The following is an 18,630-nucleotide window of genomic DNA, read 5'->3' as shown; positions in this document are numbered from 1 at the left end:
GTGTCCAGCTTTTCATATAACGGGTAGCTGATCACGGCACACGGGGGTTTGACAATACTAATTATGACCAGAACGAGAACGACGTACGCTAGTATCGTTTTGTCTCATTAATGCATGTCACCCAAGACCACCTAATACGAATGATTTCATTGGCTAATTTGAAAAAATATGGGCTTGGCGTTGAGGTTGAATCTGGAACTCAGTCGACACCGTGACACTGGCAGTGACAATAGGCGTGACTTAATCGTCCGTGGCGTCGTGATCGGGAACCCTACTCATTCTCCTATCGCAGACGCTCAGGGTCTATACACAGAAAATGCCATATATTTGACAGAACAGTTGTTAGCATTATTTATCGACATCTTTAAGACAAACTTTTTCGAATGTAATTGGATCTTTATCAGTCATTTGTTTATTTAACAAGAACTTTGTTTTTGATTTACTTAATATGAATTAGCATGTATTATGTACAAGAATGTTTTTTGCTTACTTATTAATTAACATACATATACGTGTACGGTACAAAACATATGATACTGGTTGGTATAAATATTATACATGTTTACAACAAGACATTATGATTACATATAATGAGCGATATCAAATTATTATCTTATATATCATATTATATGTAAACGGTATGCAGATGTTTGTGTACTTGAATAACTTGAATAAAACACGTTTTGAAGGGTTCTATCCAATGAAGACTGAAGATAAGCTATTTTTCAATTATGATTTGTTTTTCATATAGTAAGGTCTTATCACCAACTTTGTATAAAATATTCAATATGACCAAGCGAACACGAGTTTTACAATATCACGATTAATGATATGGGTGTATAATCTAATTAACATTCAAGTGCAAACATCGGAACTTTTTAAATTATTTTGAAAAATGAAAATAATGCTTGACCGTAAATTAAATAAAATACTTGATTAGTTGATTGGTTTAAATTAGCATGAACGATGTTTCCAGATATACAATTTATATTGCAACTTAAGAGATACAAGACACAGACACACGAACTATATATCTACCATTACCTCAAAACAGGAATATTATTTTGTATGGCGCTTACAGCCAAGCAGATTCGCATATAAAATGACAATTCTGTATGAAGTATCGTTTGAATAAAGAAGCACAAAGGAATCGAGGCAATTGTTTTAATGATAATATAAAGAGACTATAAAGAGACAAAACGACTCGCCTCTGTATGGGAAAGTGTTTCTGGGTAAAGATCACAGGTTCTGTACATTGTATTTTATTTCTAATAATAATTTGCGATTTCAACGAGTCTTGTTGTAAATGGATTCCCACCTATATTAGTGGGTTTTAACCACAAAACCGGCAAAATTTGATACTGTAATTCTTGTTAACATATCAAATAAATAAAATGGTATGAAATACTACAGAATTACCCCCACAGTCAGCAGTTTTCTCAAGCGCATGTAGTGAAATAAGTATCTTTTAAATTGTGCTGTTTTAAAATATCTAATATTTAATCTGATTACGTCATATTCCTTGCGTTTGGAACAGTCATTTCATCATCGTACTCACTCTCTCTCCCTCTCTCTCTCTCTCTCTCTATCTCCCTCTCTCAGGACATATTCAATTCTCATTCACTCTCCCTTTGTAAATCTTCCTGTGGGGTGTTAATAAAACCGGTCCTAGTTAGCGAATTTTGAATAATTACCAAATTTATATTGATACTGAAAAAGTCAACAATAAAAAAATTAAGGTTCTGTGTGCGATAACTGATGATAAAGACAGTTTGGTCCAAAGAATCGAATAGCGGTGGACATAACGACAGTGATAGTAACCAACGGAATTCGAGGAATGGTTGGGAACCCGTCACAGTAGCGGATCCAGAAAAAACTAGATTCAAATATTCTAGGACGATTTCCATGAATGTGAAAATCAAGAAGAAAAAAATAGCGAATATAATGATTTACGAAGAAAAAATCGGTTGAGTATAGAGGTTACTTTCAGCACCCTCAAGCCAGGATATTGACCTTCTGGATCAGAATCCGGTACAGGACCGTGGGTGGGGATGGATGGTGATCTAGTTGCTAACGCCGCTTGAGGCGTAACAGACTTTACAGTAGTTCCATAAGCAATCCACGCCATCTTTTAGGATAGTCATGGAGAAAGAACGCTTGAATCAGACGCTTGATCCGTGTGTTACAAGCATTGCCTTTTGAAGTAATATTAAAACGAATTAGGGAAACAAACTTGAATCTTTCCGGATTCGGACGTCATCTTTCTGATAAATCATGATCACACAGCGCTTGGATTCGTTCAGATTTTTTTCAGTGTAGAACAAGCATTCGTGGTAAAAGTATTCCAAATAAGGATTATTATATCCAAATATCAGACAATGCATACATGCTTATTGACGGAACATGGATCATACTAAAATGCGGAATGCGGAATGACAGTACATAATAAAAGCGGAATGAAAACGAAATATAGAAAAACACATAAACGTATGAGATAAAGTTCCTATATTTACTTTTTGCTGGGCTTAGCAATCTCTGCATAAAACTAGTGGTAACAAAAGTATAATTAAAACTGTTCGTCTGTACTAGACCTGGCTACCTTGCACTAACACAAGCACACACATTATGAAATGGCTTTCTACAGAACAATTGAAATTGCTAAGAAATATCATCATATCATTGTTTAAATCCCATATTCTTACCAATCAAAGGGTTAAGTTTCCGCGTAGCTCACTTAGCTTTTTAGGAAGCTAATACTTGCTATAATTTAGGTCTGGGGGAGTAGGGCTTTTTCAAACATCGGACTGCACACAAAAATTGCACTGAAAACGATATGATATAGAAAAAAGAAAAGAAATGTCCCATGTTGTTTGAGGCGAAAGAAGTATATTTTTTGCTGAATTCGATAATGCTCTTACGGAGTGTCGGAGTTACCAGTTCTTATATTTGTGTCCATATGTCCAAACATATACTATACCTAGAAAAAATATGACGAAACTACTATTGAACCGAAAAATTATCGATTTTTGCTGTTTATATGCGCTAATTGGAGATGTTTCTTAATTTCTGACCGGTTTATACATGTAATCGTCAGTAAAAACGTAACCCAAACACAATCGGAAATAGTTTACACTGGCGCTCGCATTTTGATAAAGTGTAGCCCCTTGATATAGTGATAATTGAAGAAGCGGAGATTGCATCATTTATAAGTGTTAACAAAACAAAAACAAGAGAAAACATATGATTATATTTTAGTTTTGAGATTATTTCTTCATTGGAATTTAGACCATACGTTTTTTTCTTTGTCCATAAACAGAAAGAAGAAGCAACCCTTTTAATTAATGCAATTTCACAGTGTTAAATTAATATTTTCAGAGCGGAGTAAAGTGTTTCGTTGGATAGTGCTATTTTTAGAACGTCAAAATTATACTCTCCATCTATTTATGTTTTATTGCAGTATCTAGATCTGAGTACAAATGTTCATGTTTCCATCATATGCGAAAGTTTCTCGTCGTTTAGCATTTCATATCGATTTTGAACAGGAAAATAATTGTTGTACCATATATAAATAGTTGTACCATAACACAACTGAACTACATCGTACCATAACACAACTGAACTACATTATACCATAACACAACTGAACTACATTGTACCATAACACAACTGAACTACATCGTACCATAACACAACTGAACTACATCGTACCATAACACAACTGAACTACATTGTACCATAACACAACTGAATTGTACCGTAACACAACTGAACTACATTGTACCATAACACAACTGAACTACATCATACCATAACACAACTGAACTACATTGTACCATAACACAACTGAACTACATTGTACCATAACACAACTGAACTACATTGTACCGTAACACAACTGAACTACATTGTACCATAACACAACTGAACTACATTGTACCATAACACAACTGAACTACATTGTACTATAACACAACTGAACTACATTGTACCATAACACAACTGAACTACATTGTACCATAACACAACTGAACTACATTGTACCATAACACAACTGAACTACATTGTACCATAACACAACTGAACTACATTGTACCATAACACAACTGAACTACATCATACCATAACACAACTGAACTACATCATACCATAACACAACTGAACTACATTGTACCGTAACACAACTGAACTACATTGTACCATAACACAACTGAACTACATCATACCGTAACACAACTGAACTACATTGTACCGTAACACAACTGAACTACATTGTACCGTAACACAACTGAACTACATTGTACCGTAACACAACTGAACTACATTATACCATAACACAACTGAACTACATTGTACTATAACACAACTGAACTACATTGTACCATAACACAACTGAACTACACTGTACCATAACACAACTGAACTACATTGTACCATAACACAACTGAACTACATTGTACCATAACACAACTGAACTACATTATTATTATTATACCATAACACAACTGAACTACATCGTACTATAACACAACTGAACTACATTGTACCATAACACAACTGAACTACATTGTACTATAACACAACTGAACTACATTGTACAGTAACACAACTGAACTACATCGTACCATAACACAACTAAACTACATTGTACCATAACACAACTGAACTACATTATACCATAACACAACTGAACTACATTATACCATTACACAACTGAACTACATTGTACCATAACACTATTGCAGACTCTGTGTGCGACAACAGATGAGACATGAAGTTTGGTCCTTTGATTTTCAATGCCATATAGTGAAACCGAATGTATTTAAAGAAAGGTTACCTACGGAGAAAACACAGACCAATCACAGACCTTTACAGAGCCTTCCTTCGAAATTTACAGAGAGCGACGCCCAACTTCAAAACCATTCATTGTACTAATATTCATTAGTACATCACGTGACAGAATACTGGATTCTGATTGGCTACACACATGGATACTATTTGCAATAGTGCCCGGGCAAGCGGGCACTATTGAAGTGGCGCGAAATTGAACTTGAATGTATTGTGACGTCACCATTACATGACGTCATTATAACGTTGCGCTTCGACCAAGACGTCAAGATGGCGGACAGGCTGTTTTGTGCGGGGATGGAAGCAAATCTTGTTTTTCTATAGATGACTGTTCACTAATGTTCTATATTGATCTACTTTTAATTTTCATGAAGTTGAATCCCGTTTCGAAAAAAAGATAAATAACTGATATTCAACATACATAACCGAGAACACATATACATGCTCTAGTCGAGACAAATTTTCACATAAATGGATTCACTAGATGTAACGAGAGTAATCTATTATGACGTCATCGATGATGATCTATAAGTAAAGTTCGGCCAATAGTTTATAGGGCAATAACCTTCCGGAACTGACAGCTTCGTCATATGTAGACAAGTTAGCAAAACATAAATTAAAAAGGTTACTGACATGGTCCTGTTGATACAATAATCACTTTCGATTACCTTCACAGGAAAGACTTCAAAGACTTTTTTATCAGAATATTTGGGAAAAAATATATGATACAGGCAGTAAATTGACGTCACAAATATGAAAATCATAAACACAGAGTAACCAGTGTTACGTGCAAAATGTAAATCATATCTTAATCTTTAAGTCTCTTGTGATTGGTCAATTGTCTTCTGGTTTCACTGTGATAAATAGTCCAAGCGTGGATATAACGACAGTGACAGTAACCCCTGCAATATCGAGGATGAAAAGACACATGCAGAGTATCTACTGACAAAAAAAAGAAAGCCAAATACCATGAAATATTTTATTTCGTGACGATATTTTCATATTTTTTCAACAGGCGTTTACAAAGGTCTTCAAAGCTAACAATAGAAAATATAAAAATAAAAAGGGCAATGTAATAGAATAATAAAGCGAGGGTGTTTGTTAACAATAGCACACAATATATTAAATCGTATTGTTCTCAGCTCATCGCATATTTCGTCATCCTCGATATTCCGGGGGGTTATTATCACTGCAATAACATTCCTCTCCAGATCATGTCATAGTAAAACTGAAGGCGTTTCAGGAGAAAAAACCTTACCAATCACAGGCATGTAGAGACGCCAACATTAAAAATCTTACGGTCAACAACAGTGCATCGTTATTTGATTCTTTTGATGTACATCAAAAGATAAACAACGTGTTTCACCTGTTGTCGCACACTGAGCCTTCAGTTTTGCTATGACATATTCTAGGGGTGGATATAACGACAGTGATAGTGGAATATCTAGGATGACTGCATTGAACAAAGGCTGCATATTTACAGGGTTGCCAACCTCTAGACATGCAAAGGATGATATATACCACAACAAGATAGTTCGAGAGAGAACTGTTAACAGCGCCATCTTCGTGACCAGAAATATGTTAAGCACTTAATATTATAGCTGTTAATGTGATTAACTAGAGTTAGTTCCCTTCGTTTCACTCTGCCAGCACTGACAGAGGAAACCGAAGGAAAGTAACTCAGGTACACCAGAACTCATAAACGTGAATTCAGATGCCTTAGCGTGAGAATGTGGGAGAAAAATTTCGAAAATCATCAGTTCAATCTGATTTAAGTAAAGATCCTTATAACCACTCCGTTCAATAGAGGATCTGACAACATCCCATTAGGGGTCATGTTCAGATGACCTTTATACCACGTGTACTTAAGATCACATGCATTTTCTACACCTTGCTACATCAATTGAATAGTTTTGTTGTGCTCTTGGGACGAGATGACTAAGTACACAAAAATAATTCTGACAGTTTTTTTTCAAGCTATTTCGTCCCCTGAAATTCACTCGAGATTTTGCAGGCAGAAATTTAATTGGCCATTTCCAAAGGCCACCTGGACATGACCCCTATTTGGATTTTCTCAGATTCTCTTATCAAACGTAGTGATAGTAAGGATCTGTATTTTAATCAGATTGCATGAGGTTGAGAAATTTCGTGAGATTTTGTCTCACGATATGTAAAATACGTCTTCGTGAGAGACAGACACTGATAATCATGATCATAAGTTGGCAACCCTGAATGTTAGAATCAAGGACATATATAAGTTATCATTGGTAAGAATGGAATCAAGTCCATTTGGTACACCGTCCGCCCTAAAATATACAATTATCTCACAGGAAGAAACCCAAATTGTTTATTAAAGAAATATCAACCTTCACGGGTAGGCGTTATTTGTGACGTCATGTGTTCGCGAGTGTAACGTCATATTTCTTTTTCAGAAAAAACGACGTGAGTTTCTATCACAAAATGATGACGTCACAATCGATGCTTTCCCGCAAGGGAGATAACTTTATAACATACAAATCCTTTGACTGACCAGTTGAACAAAAACTGTAAACCAATCGGCGCGGATTACCTGAGGGTACTTGTCTAATGCTGATGGAATGGACGAAAAGGTACTAGTGTACTGTGATGTAAACAATTTGATGATACATGTAAAGAATTAGTAATAACAAAGCTATCAACCCAAACCTGCCTACTACTGCAAAGCAATTTATAGTCATGTGCAGCTAAAATTTGCGTATTACGAGAAGATTACAAACAGCAACGAAAAAATCGCCGCAAAATGTTTTGAACACATATAAAGTTGAACGATAAGATTCTCAATCGCGACATCATAAAAAAGACTTGTATTCTATCTTTGATGACATATTACAACGGGCTTATCGTACAAACCGGGCTACGCTATTTACGCTCGTGGAAACGCTTCTTTTACATAGAAAACTATCGTGTGAGGGTGTGTATGTTATAGATATTTGCTTGGTGTTCAACTGACGGCCAAGAACCCAAATATACAAGTTGCCCACGGAACAGTAGTATAGAGTGTTTCACCAATGGGTAGAAGCAAAATTTATGTTTTATTGTATTATACTTTGTCTTGTATTTCGTGCACAGTATAGCAGGTATATCATATCATGATTGAAAAGTGTGATTTTTGTCAAATATTCAAAGATATGTATATTTCTTAAAGACATACAGAGATAAAACTGGATTCAGTTCATAAAATCATCGCATATTTCAATGATAATGTGACTTTTTCTTGTGAATGTTACTGTTATAACGATATTTTCTAAATTACGCATGCGAAAACGCTGCAGACTGGTATAACTGTACACATAAGAACACTTAAAAAATATACAAGTCAGTGGATATTAGTTCTTAAAATATTATTTCTTCAGTCGAAAGTCATTTCCGTGACAACAGTACGAAGCTAACGTCAAATTGAATACGACGTTCAGTTGGAACGAAACCGATTCGTCTTGTAGGTCTCATTTGAGGGTTTCAAGTTCTAAGACGTTTATCCATCATGATAAATAATTCATGATTAGAATGTGATTGGTTCACAGAATATAAACCAGAATTTTCCCCAAAACTTTAATTTCGCCGTTCACAGTTTAAGCGTTGAATTGTTTTTAGTTGGCTATATTATAAGATTAAGGTGAATTACAATGCGGAAACGTGAATTGAATTTATTCTTTATACACTGTATTTCAGTTCAAAACTATTAATCTTTGCTCATATTCTACTGAAAAATGAGAAAAGATTTAGGAACTATGACGTATCCACTGCCTTGTATGTTGTTTAGTATATACAGGTAAGGCATCCAGTTTACCCTTGACTATGAAGCAGTTTCAGAAGTCAAATAATCATTTTTCAAAAAACTGAAGAGTCAAAGCCTATGACAAATAGACATAAGATTAAAACTGAAGAGTCAAATCTGATTTCTGAGAGTCAAATATAATGTACATACTCTCAGGGGTCTACTGGAAGCCCTGTACCGGTTAGCGTTTTCGCATGCGTAATTTTGAAAATATAGTTATAACAGTAACTTTCAACAAGAAAATGTCACCTAATCATTGAAATCTGTGATAATTTTATGAACTAAATCCGCGATTGTCATCTGTTGGGTCAAAAGGGATCCTACTGCATAGCTGTTTAATTTAGTGGGAAGTAAAATTCGTGATCTCCCCTCTATGATATTTATTCGTGAAAAGGGAAATTCGCGATCTCACCTATACTATTTGTTGGCAAAAATTTGTCTATTTCCAGCGGTAATAAGCTATACGGGGCGCATGTAATATGTTTTTCTATTTTATTCGCGATTATATAAATTATGAAAATAATCTAGACTACGAAGATATAATGCCTCGCAAACAAAAGCAATACTGCAGTAGATTTCCAATACATGTCATTTGAGAAAATAATCCCTTTTGTACTATAAACCACTTAGTTTTTGTATAATTAATTTGTCTTTGTTTTCATACTAAATGTGGCATTCCGATTGGCCGATTCTTTATTTTTCATACCCTAATGAAAGAAAAAATCCGAGAATGGATCGAAATCCCGACGTTATCGTTACGTCACCATAGAAACATTGACGTTGCGTATTGATTTGGAAAAAATAATCCCTCCGAAAATTAATGGAATAGTACGTAAAAATGTATTCTATTTTATCAAGAAGTCTAGAAATTAATCATAAGCATTAATGTCACTTGATTTCGCCAGGATATGAAAGAAATTTGATTTGCAAACTGTGTTAATCCTCTTTTGAATTAAATTTGGTTTGCAAATTTTTGTGAGAATCCGGTAGGCGGATTAAGACAGTTCGCAAAAAAAAAAATCTTTCATACCACGATGAAATTCAGAAATAGTAATATAAATGCTTTGAAAGTATACAATATTTCGCGTCATCACTATTTACAACATGTAAACGTTTTACAATCATTCGCGAAACGTTTAACTTCGCGTTTTGGCTCCCTCGCGTAATGACGCGAAAATTTGTATCTCGCGAAAAGTGGTCTACAACATTTTCTGAAATAATAGCAATAACAATTTTACGAATGGAATAACGGACGGCCGGACAAAGCGATTTGAATGAAAAACCCTGTCGGTCTAAGTGATCTATAGTATTATAACAATAATGCAAAATCTTGTAATTTGAGGTACTTTGTAAAAAAAACTTTCAAATTAAAAAAAAAATAATGCTATACATTTATTTTGAATACATCTTGTTCCAGACTGCGACGTCTGACATTTGACGGACAAAACGAGTAAAAGTCGGTTAAAAAGTCATTTTAAACTTCCTCTTATGAGACATAAATTTTAATTAATGATCAAATATACAGTCTGTACCTATATATACATACTGCAATGTTGCAAAACTTAATACCTTGTTTTCATTAATACATATTGATCAACATAACAATACGTTGATGATATAAACTTACATCTCAATTTTCACATTTATCATGATAGTGATGGAAAATTATTTTAATCTCAATCAACTGATATTATGCTAAAATATACCAAAAAAAATGTATCTTTTTTAATTTAATATAATAAACTTAATATATGTATTCATGGATGGTTTGCTATAATAAATTGTAATCTGCCTAAACTGGAAGTCACCGGGATCAGAACATTTGGTCGATATAGACAGGTTCCGGATTTTACATGTTTAGGTCATATGAATTGAGAAGAAATTGCCATACAATTATGACGGAATACACATGGATCCGGAGTAGACAGTGGTCGCTTTTGACAAGTTTTGTCTTTGAATATTACAGAGTTAGCTTCCTTGTGGGTAGGTAAAAATATGACGTTGTGCTCGAAAACACATGACGTCACAAATAATACCTACCCGCAAGGGCAGATAATTCTGTAATATGCAAATGCAGAATATAACATAACAGATAAAAATTATTCACATGTCCTAAATCTTGTTCACTCGGCCACTCAAGATCCCGTCATCACTTTAAAGGTGAAACAAAATCCGTGTGGAACACATCAAGGAAGTTCCTAAAGAAAACTCATATATTGTAATATTTCATTTCAAGCAATTGATAAACGTCCAAATCTCTATATACTTCAATGTTCACCATACACCTCGACCAAGTCTGCAAGTAGTTTTTTCTTCTGCTCCGCTGTACCAAATGAAGCCCTCGCCGCATTAAATATCTACAATATCAAATGGAATTTAACAGTTAAAATGTGCCACAACTGGTCGATAATTTAAGATAGGTTTTTTTTTTATTTTGTTTGTTTCATTTTAATTTAATTTTGTTTGTTTGTTTTTTTTTTTTTTTTTTTTTTTTGTTTATTGCTTTTTTTGTTGTTGTCTTTGTTTTGTTTTGTTCTATTGAAAAATAAGTGGGTTTTTTTTAAGAATGCAAATGAATATAACAAATCGCAACAAGTCAGGTGATTGTTTCTTTTATTTATTACCATGATCGTTCGATACATATTCTGTTTTGATATGGAATAAATATATACGTTCAATTTGATAACATCTTTTATTGTTCATTTGGAAGCCGTCCATTGTTTACTAGGAAATTTTGTGTAAATTTCATAGTTTACTTTCTTTCTATTAGCAAGATTTTCGACAAGGAACTAAATATTATCTTCTGCGCCTAAGGATTTATCTTTGAGACCCTAATAAATCCATAAACAAAGTTTACCGTGAAATCAAATCAAACGTTAGTATAGGTGATAATGTAAGCATATGTAAATGTATACACAAACTAATCTTAGTGCAGTTAAAATTAAGCGCAAATTCGACAAAATGTAAATTATGATTTATTTTTGATAGCAATTCGGTGTTTCAATACTGGAAATGCCCTTTCACAAAATTTCGCGCTGTATGTGAATTATCCCTTCAACGGCAGCGCGAAAAGCGCTAAAATAAAACTACGTTTTAATAGTGCGTTTACAGTAGTGATACTGACCGACTGAATGATTTGTTCGTCACTGAGTCCCATTTTACCAGCTAGTACGTAGTCGTCATCAAGTGTGTTGTCTAGAATAATAGGATCGTCAGTGTTGAGGGAAAAATTAACACCATCCTCCGCAAACCTGTTGTGTTACAAATAAAATATTATAGTAATTATAAACCAGCCTATAATTTTCGCGTTTTCCAACCAAACTACGAGAATTAATCGCACGCGAAAATTAGTTGAGAGAGTACTGACATTTTCGCGTGCAAAAATATTCCCGTATTTTGTAAGCAAGGAGAAATCGCAAAAATAAACGCCGTACAAAGCTTGACACATAGGCACAGTAGAATATGTTCAATCCCAAACGCAGAATAAAATGTTAAGCATGAAAACGCGAAATCAAGGCATCATGAAAATAAGTCGGTTAACAGTTATCTATTGAATAGCATGGAAAAATTCTTTCATAATTATGATATAAAAGAACCTTTATGCCAAATGCAACATATATAAAAATATATCAAACCGAAAACATATATACAGTGGCCTATGGGGTTGTGCTAATTAACTAAAACAGAAAATAACAGGTTAAAAGCGGTGAAAAGTTAGTGACAACACAAGATATATTGTTCAGTACATCAAAATAAACATTTCTGGTACATCGGACGACGATAGTCCAGAAAACTCTCAATCCGGAAGGACATTTCAGAAAACAGATTTGATTATTAACTTAGTAAACGGAATCCTGTAATGTTCGCAATCCGTGAATAAATATAAAATCTGTATCTTTATCGCGGTCATTTATGTGACTACTTGTTATTTGAAATAATTCGGGACATCACATTCTCAAACATTTCGTTCTGTTTAGAAGTCAACTTAGCAAACTTCATGATTTGCTTCTACCCTATACTGTATATAAATGAGTGCTTACTTGATGAGCGGATGTTTCATAATGTCCACTGGGCATGCGCTAGTCACAATACTTGATGCCGGGCAAACCTCGAAGTGGACTCCATTTTTCTTACATCGACTGTACAGGTCCGGGTCGTCCATCATATGATAGCCGTGCCCAATCCTCTCGGCATACATATGATCTATAGCCTGAAAGATAAAGCTTGTTGTATTTCAATATAAATAACATGTTTATAATTACGTCAAAGAATTTAACGTCATATGATTTATCATACTTCAATAATACTATGTGGCCGAGAGGACTTGACGGTCACCTGAGTTCTTATATAGAATATCAAAAGAAAGTTCAACTATTTTTACTCAACGGACCCATTGGCCTCCTTTATTGTTGGAGAGGGAAATAATTATAAAGCCAATAGCTTGAATACAATCCAAATCTCCTTATAAATATTTATTCTTGACAATGTTTAAATACTGCAGACAGAAATATATTAATTACTTTCTAACTGTCGATTTGGTTGGTTTGGTTTGGTTTAATTAGTTAAACATCCAAGGGTCATGTAAGGACGTGCCAGGTCTGTCGGTGGAGGAAAGCCGGAGAACCAGAGAAAAACCACCGAACAGCGGCAGTGATTTTTCTCCTTATATAACTTGGGTCGGTACAACTTCTTCCCAAAACTGCTCTTTTTGCGATTAAAACTTCCCAATTTGCAACAAAAACTTTTTTCCCAAAATACCTTGAAAAATCACTGAGCGGTAGGTACCATGCAACTGTGGTAATATGTCGTGACATCTTAACCACGCGACCCCTCTTACCGTCAAAGGTAATACGAAATGAGCAAATAATAACAAGCATTCATGCTAAACATAAAAGCATAAACAGCGTAAATAAGCTACCTCTTCTACGCCCTCTGCTGGTCCGTTCTCACCGGCATGGACAGTTCTATGGACGCCGTGGTCGTACGCCTCCTACAAACAACAATTACATAAACTACTGTAAAATTCACTTTTGTCGAACACATCCGAATCGAATACATTGGATGAGTCAAATGTTTCGTTGGGTCCCAATTTGTTCTCCTCTATATCTTACCAAATTACGAATTTACACGGATAAATCGAGCACGGTAGACTCGAATACTGATAATATGTCGAATATATTCCATGGTCTTTTTCTTATAATGTATGTCCATACATAGAAGCAATGTTGAGTCGAACCATCGGATAAATCTAATACTTTGCATGGTCACGTCAACTTCGATTTATGCGTGTATTATTGTAAGTTTTGAAAGTATGGTTCGTAATAAAAAAAAAAAAAAAATACCGAGACTCCATATCATGTGTGTGAGGAAAATCATCATGTCAATCAAGATTCGCGCCAAAACAACATGTACATCAATGTTATTTAATTTACATGCTCATAAAATGTATCTTCAAGCATCTCAACATCATTTCTCATGTATTCCTCCTTTTTAAATTCTAAGATGTATCACAAAACGCTAAAATTAGGACATACAAAAATACAGATTATACGGTATTCTGTCTTTACATATTACATAGTTATCTCCCTTGCGGGTAGGTATCTGTTGTGACGTCATTGTTTTGTGAGCGTAACTGATAATTACGTAGTTTTCTCTGAAAAGTATGAGGTTACGCTCGCAAACACATGACGTCACAATCATGAAAATAGAGAATAGGTTTTACCTTGAACGCCTTTTTGTGCCGACACAGTAGAGGGTCCTTGCCTGGTTTGAAGTCCTGACCTGCAATGTCTAACGCTACCACACCTTTATGCTGAAACTCTTTACATAAAGCTACTACCTCCGCAGACCATTCTGAAGTCAATAACATATTTTCATTACCTCATTTTATTATTTTTATTATTTTATTTCATTATACAGTCGAGTTGGGTATCGATATATGGAATGAACCGCAATTGAACCACCAGAAAGACACGTTAATCCTTAAATAAATAACATGTCTTCATTATTTCAAACCAATTTTACACCTTTACCAAAGTCTCACAAAACACCAAACCATGCAATTCATACACACTACACACCGCATACATGGGAGGCCGTCCTTACATGACCCTGGCGGTTAATGGGACGTTAATTAGTAAAACAAACAAATCATTATTTTAAACTTAATATACACATTTTCCTTATTTCAAACTAAATCTACATCTTTTCATTATTTCAAAATAAATTAATACCTTTTCATTATTTAAAATTAAGTTACACCTTTTCATATTTTTTTTTCACTAAATGAACACCTTTTCATAATTTCTAACTAAATTTCGACTATGATTAATAGAATCTTACATGAGTCTGTCAAGTTGACAGGAATATTAATATCTCAACCCAAGTGAAAGATTTCGGCTAATCAACCCTACCTGGGCGATGTGTCATACAACACAATATAGAGTTGACTGTCACGTTGAAATCTCGACTTCCTCTTTCCAGGGCATCACACACAGTCTCTACCACATCTCTCGGAGAGAAGTTGCCACGCTCCCTGGCAAAGTCCGGTTTATCGAGTGTGTTCGACAACAGATGTGGATTATAACGAACCTCGACATATCTTATACCGGATTTAGAGCAATCCTCACAGAACTCGTAAGCTATCCTGGACACCGCCTCTTTATCACCACTGCAACATCAATAAAACGTCCATGTATATTACATATCACTGCAGCATGCTGCCGAAGACACCAAGCAACACACTCCACCCGAAACAACGGAAGAACCAGTCGTCCTACTCCCTGTATGCTGAGCGCTAAGCAGGAGCAGAAACTACAACTTTTATAGACTTTGGTGTGTCTCGGCCAGGGGACAGAACCCAAAGTCTACCTCACAGGGGCGAGCGCTCAACAGTAGGCAAAAAATGAGGCGGTGTTAAGAGAGACGTTAGAAAGAATATAGTCAGTTAGGAAGAAGGGAAAAGATAAGATCCTAAATTTAGTCGCCTTTTACGATCATGCAATAGAGGGAAGCAGGTACAATTTTAAAGCCCTACCTGCAGGGCCGCAGCTGACAGACGACAGATTTACCACCATGACATAAGCTCACCACTGGTGTCGGTGTACTTACGCTATAATCGGCATGAAAACATTGAATGTATGAAGGAATTCCCTGAGACTGCATGGATGTCTTATTATCACTTCTTTATCCAGCGCCTCTAGATCCGTAATCACCGTCTGTTTCCCATCATCATCGATTGATATTATCGGTCGGTTTTTAGATCTGAAATTCAAAACGTTTCACATTTCAAATATACTATACAGCGGGTTATTTCCGAGGGACACCAGTTTGTTTCGCGATTCTGACATTACTTCCTGTATAATAAACATTCTTGTAGTATCACACCATGGGTCAGCAGTTTGAAATAAACAACCAAAAACTCAAAAAGAGCCATAACTCTAACAACTGAAGTGGAAACCAAATAACTCAGTTCGTGAAACTTTCAACTATGCTTAAGTCTAATGAAACAAAACTCAACAATATAAATGTAAGCCATGTAAATTTAAGTAAAATATATATTTACGACGTGTCATATACCTAACTAAGTAATGAATATCAGTTATTGTGCAAATGTGTCAAATAAAATAATTATAATGGAAATTCCATCTTTCTGTATTTTTAACCGGCCCCGTCGAATTTTGTAACGATGGTATAAATAGTAGTGTTGAACTTTAGTGACCTCCCACAATGCACTGCACAAATGTAAACAAAATGGTGGGTCAAAAACGTGGGTGAAGCGAACACAAACGAATTCTGATAGAAAAAAGTGTACGTCAAGAGTCAGTAACGTGCGCGATTGGGAAAGTAGGTAAATATAAATGGATCGCTGAAATGCAAGAGACGGGAGCAACTCCCCACTTTATACTTGCGTGATGTACATATGTGCAATAAGTCCTCCCTTCGGGTGCCCTGTCGAATGAAAAGTCTCGTTTGACTTTTGACAAATCATTCTTACGCTATAAATACAAATAATTTTATAACATATGGCTTAAATTTCATTTTTCAACCATCGAAAATTAGAAAATAATCTTAAAATGTGGAAAACTAATATTCCTTGTCATGTCAGCAAGTTTGTTATTCAGTATAACCTCGCTTTCGGCCAGCTTTCGTTTTGTGTTCCAAATATAGGATATGACGGTCTATCTTTATCATTTTTGAGGTAGGTATTCCTGTCGTTTTAGATAACCAATCATTGTAATGAAATATTAAGTAAACATCTGAAAGCCATATCTAAGCATACAGAACAAATTATTTAAGGTTCATGTCCCTTTAATACTCAGACAACCACAAATAACGAAGTATACTCCTTACTTATTTGGCATTACAGTATATAGGCCTATGAAATATCGTTGTGCAAAAAACAACGCTCGTACATTATCAACTTATTTTGTTTACAACTATCCAAAATTTCGAGAACAAATACAAAGAAATCCCTAACATCTTTTAAAACACAGTTGTGATGTCATCTATTGTTGTTTCTGTACTTTAACTCCAGGATTATGGGACCATTACCTGTAACTGTCCTATATGTTACCTTTTACTGTCTTATATGTGACTCTAATATAAGGCAGTCACTTATAAGACAGTAAAAGGTAACTTATGGGAGAGTTACACAATGAGGGTGAGTATATGTCTCCGGGCATAATCCCATAATTATGTTAACACACAACACACAACCTGTCGGAATATTCCATAATTTTTAAATCCAAATTACGAATAAAATCCCACACAATGAATATGAAGAGAATTTAATCCTCTATTGATGCAGAATTTAATACATCCACAGAAGTTTTGTATATATCCCATATCGAGTTTTCCTCCTTATTATGACTTCACCATTTAACACTTATCTACAACATTGACTCAAATTTCCGCTTTCTGAAAACCTTGTTTTTGTACACCACTTTTGATTTTAAATTTCCAAATCATCTACACTGTAGTTTTACACTTATTTTGATTTTGTTTCAACAATATTTCAGAATTTCACCTAAATCCCATTGGCTTGTTGAATGAAATTGCACATGGTATAAATAAATCCAAGATTGTCCCTAAAGAGGTCGAAATTTTAAATCCTCTGAATGCATTGTAAGTTCTAGGGGCACCGACTGTTTTGAACTAGCCTGGAAAATCACTACTATATGCGATCATTTTAGCAAGACGCTTTCAAACACACGCCTAAATTGCAGGTCTAGTTTCATATGTCATTTCTTTACCACATCAGACATTGGACAGAAATATTCTGTAGAAATAAAAGTCACTAAAGTCACCTTATCATATCGCTTAAATTAATATAAGAAAGTAATATCCCTCCATCACTGTCGGTAGATATTGTTAAAGTGAATTTACAGATAGTTGTCCAACCCAAAAGCATGCTTCATGCATTTCGTTCATGAATGCTATTCATCACATATAACACAGGCAAAGGTAATTCTATGTTGCCATTGTCTATATTGGATTTGTCATGGTTGAATGCACATTGGTAGAGTTACCTGAGCTCATATTAGAAATAAAAGTGTCCTTTATTAACACAAAGACTTGTTATGTTTTAAGTTAGAGATAAGTCTCAAACTGTACAATATGTTGGAGAGAGAACATATCTCGACCCTGACGGGCCTCGATACAGTTCTTTCTCCAACATGTTGTACAGTTTTCGGCTTATCTCCATAACATACATCCCAACCAATCAAAACAAGTGGTGTTCTGGAAAACATAACTTTATCTCAAGGTGATCAGACCTACCAAATTTGAAAGACATCGGTTAAATATGAAGCAGATCTCCACACATGCTGGATACATGTGGGCGGACAAATAACGTCGAACCAGACAACAAGTGAACATACAATGTATAAGTGTTTGTCTCTGAGTCTCGACTATCCGACAGCTAGAGTAGCAGACTCACACTTTATTCCCTTCTGATCTATCAGAGTTAC

The 18,630-nt window shown here is 35.0% G+C and overlaps 1 protein-coding gene across 1 annotated transcript in view; it reads right to left on the bottom strand.

Moving 5' to 3' along the window:
* Positions 1–5,810: 5,810 nt before the first annotated feature.
* LOC138309206 (adenosine deaminase-like) overlaps positions 5,811–18,630 on the bottom strand; it is a 33,804-nt gene continuing 20,984 nt past the window's right edge. Inside the window, exons 4-10 of the mRNA XM_069250357.1 lie at positions 15,770–15,922; positions 15,073–15,329; positions 14,382–14,512; positions 13,578–13,649; positions 12,700–12,869; positions 11,784–11,910; positions 5,811–11,016 (exon numbers count right to left, since the gene is read on the bottom strand). Of these exons, the coding sequence (XP_069106458.1) occupies positions 10,927–11,016; positions 11,784–11,910; positions 12,700–12,869; positions 13,578–13,649; positions 14,382–14,512; positions 15,073–15,329; positions 15,770–15,922 (1,000 nt within the window). The 3' untranslated portion in view covers positions 5,811–10,926. The remainder of the gene's footprint in view (positions 11,017–11,783; positions 11,911–12,699; positions 12,870–13,577; positions 13,650–14,381; positions 14,513–15,072; positions 15,330–15,769; positions 15,923–18,630) is intronic.

The sequence above is a fragment of the Argopecten irradians genome, chromosome 15, assembly GCF_041381155.1.
Source record: "Argopecten irradians isolate NY chromosome 15, Ai_NY, whole genome shotgun sequence".
NCBI lineage: Eukaryota > Metazoa > Mollusca > Bivalvia > Pectinida > Pectinidae > Argopecten > Argopecten irradians.
Note: the sequence above shows the minus strand (reverse complement) of the source record. Positions and strands in the feature narration are given on the sequence as shown.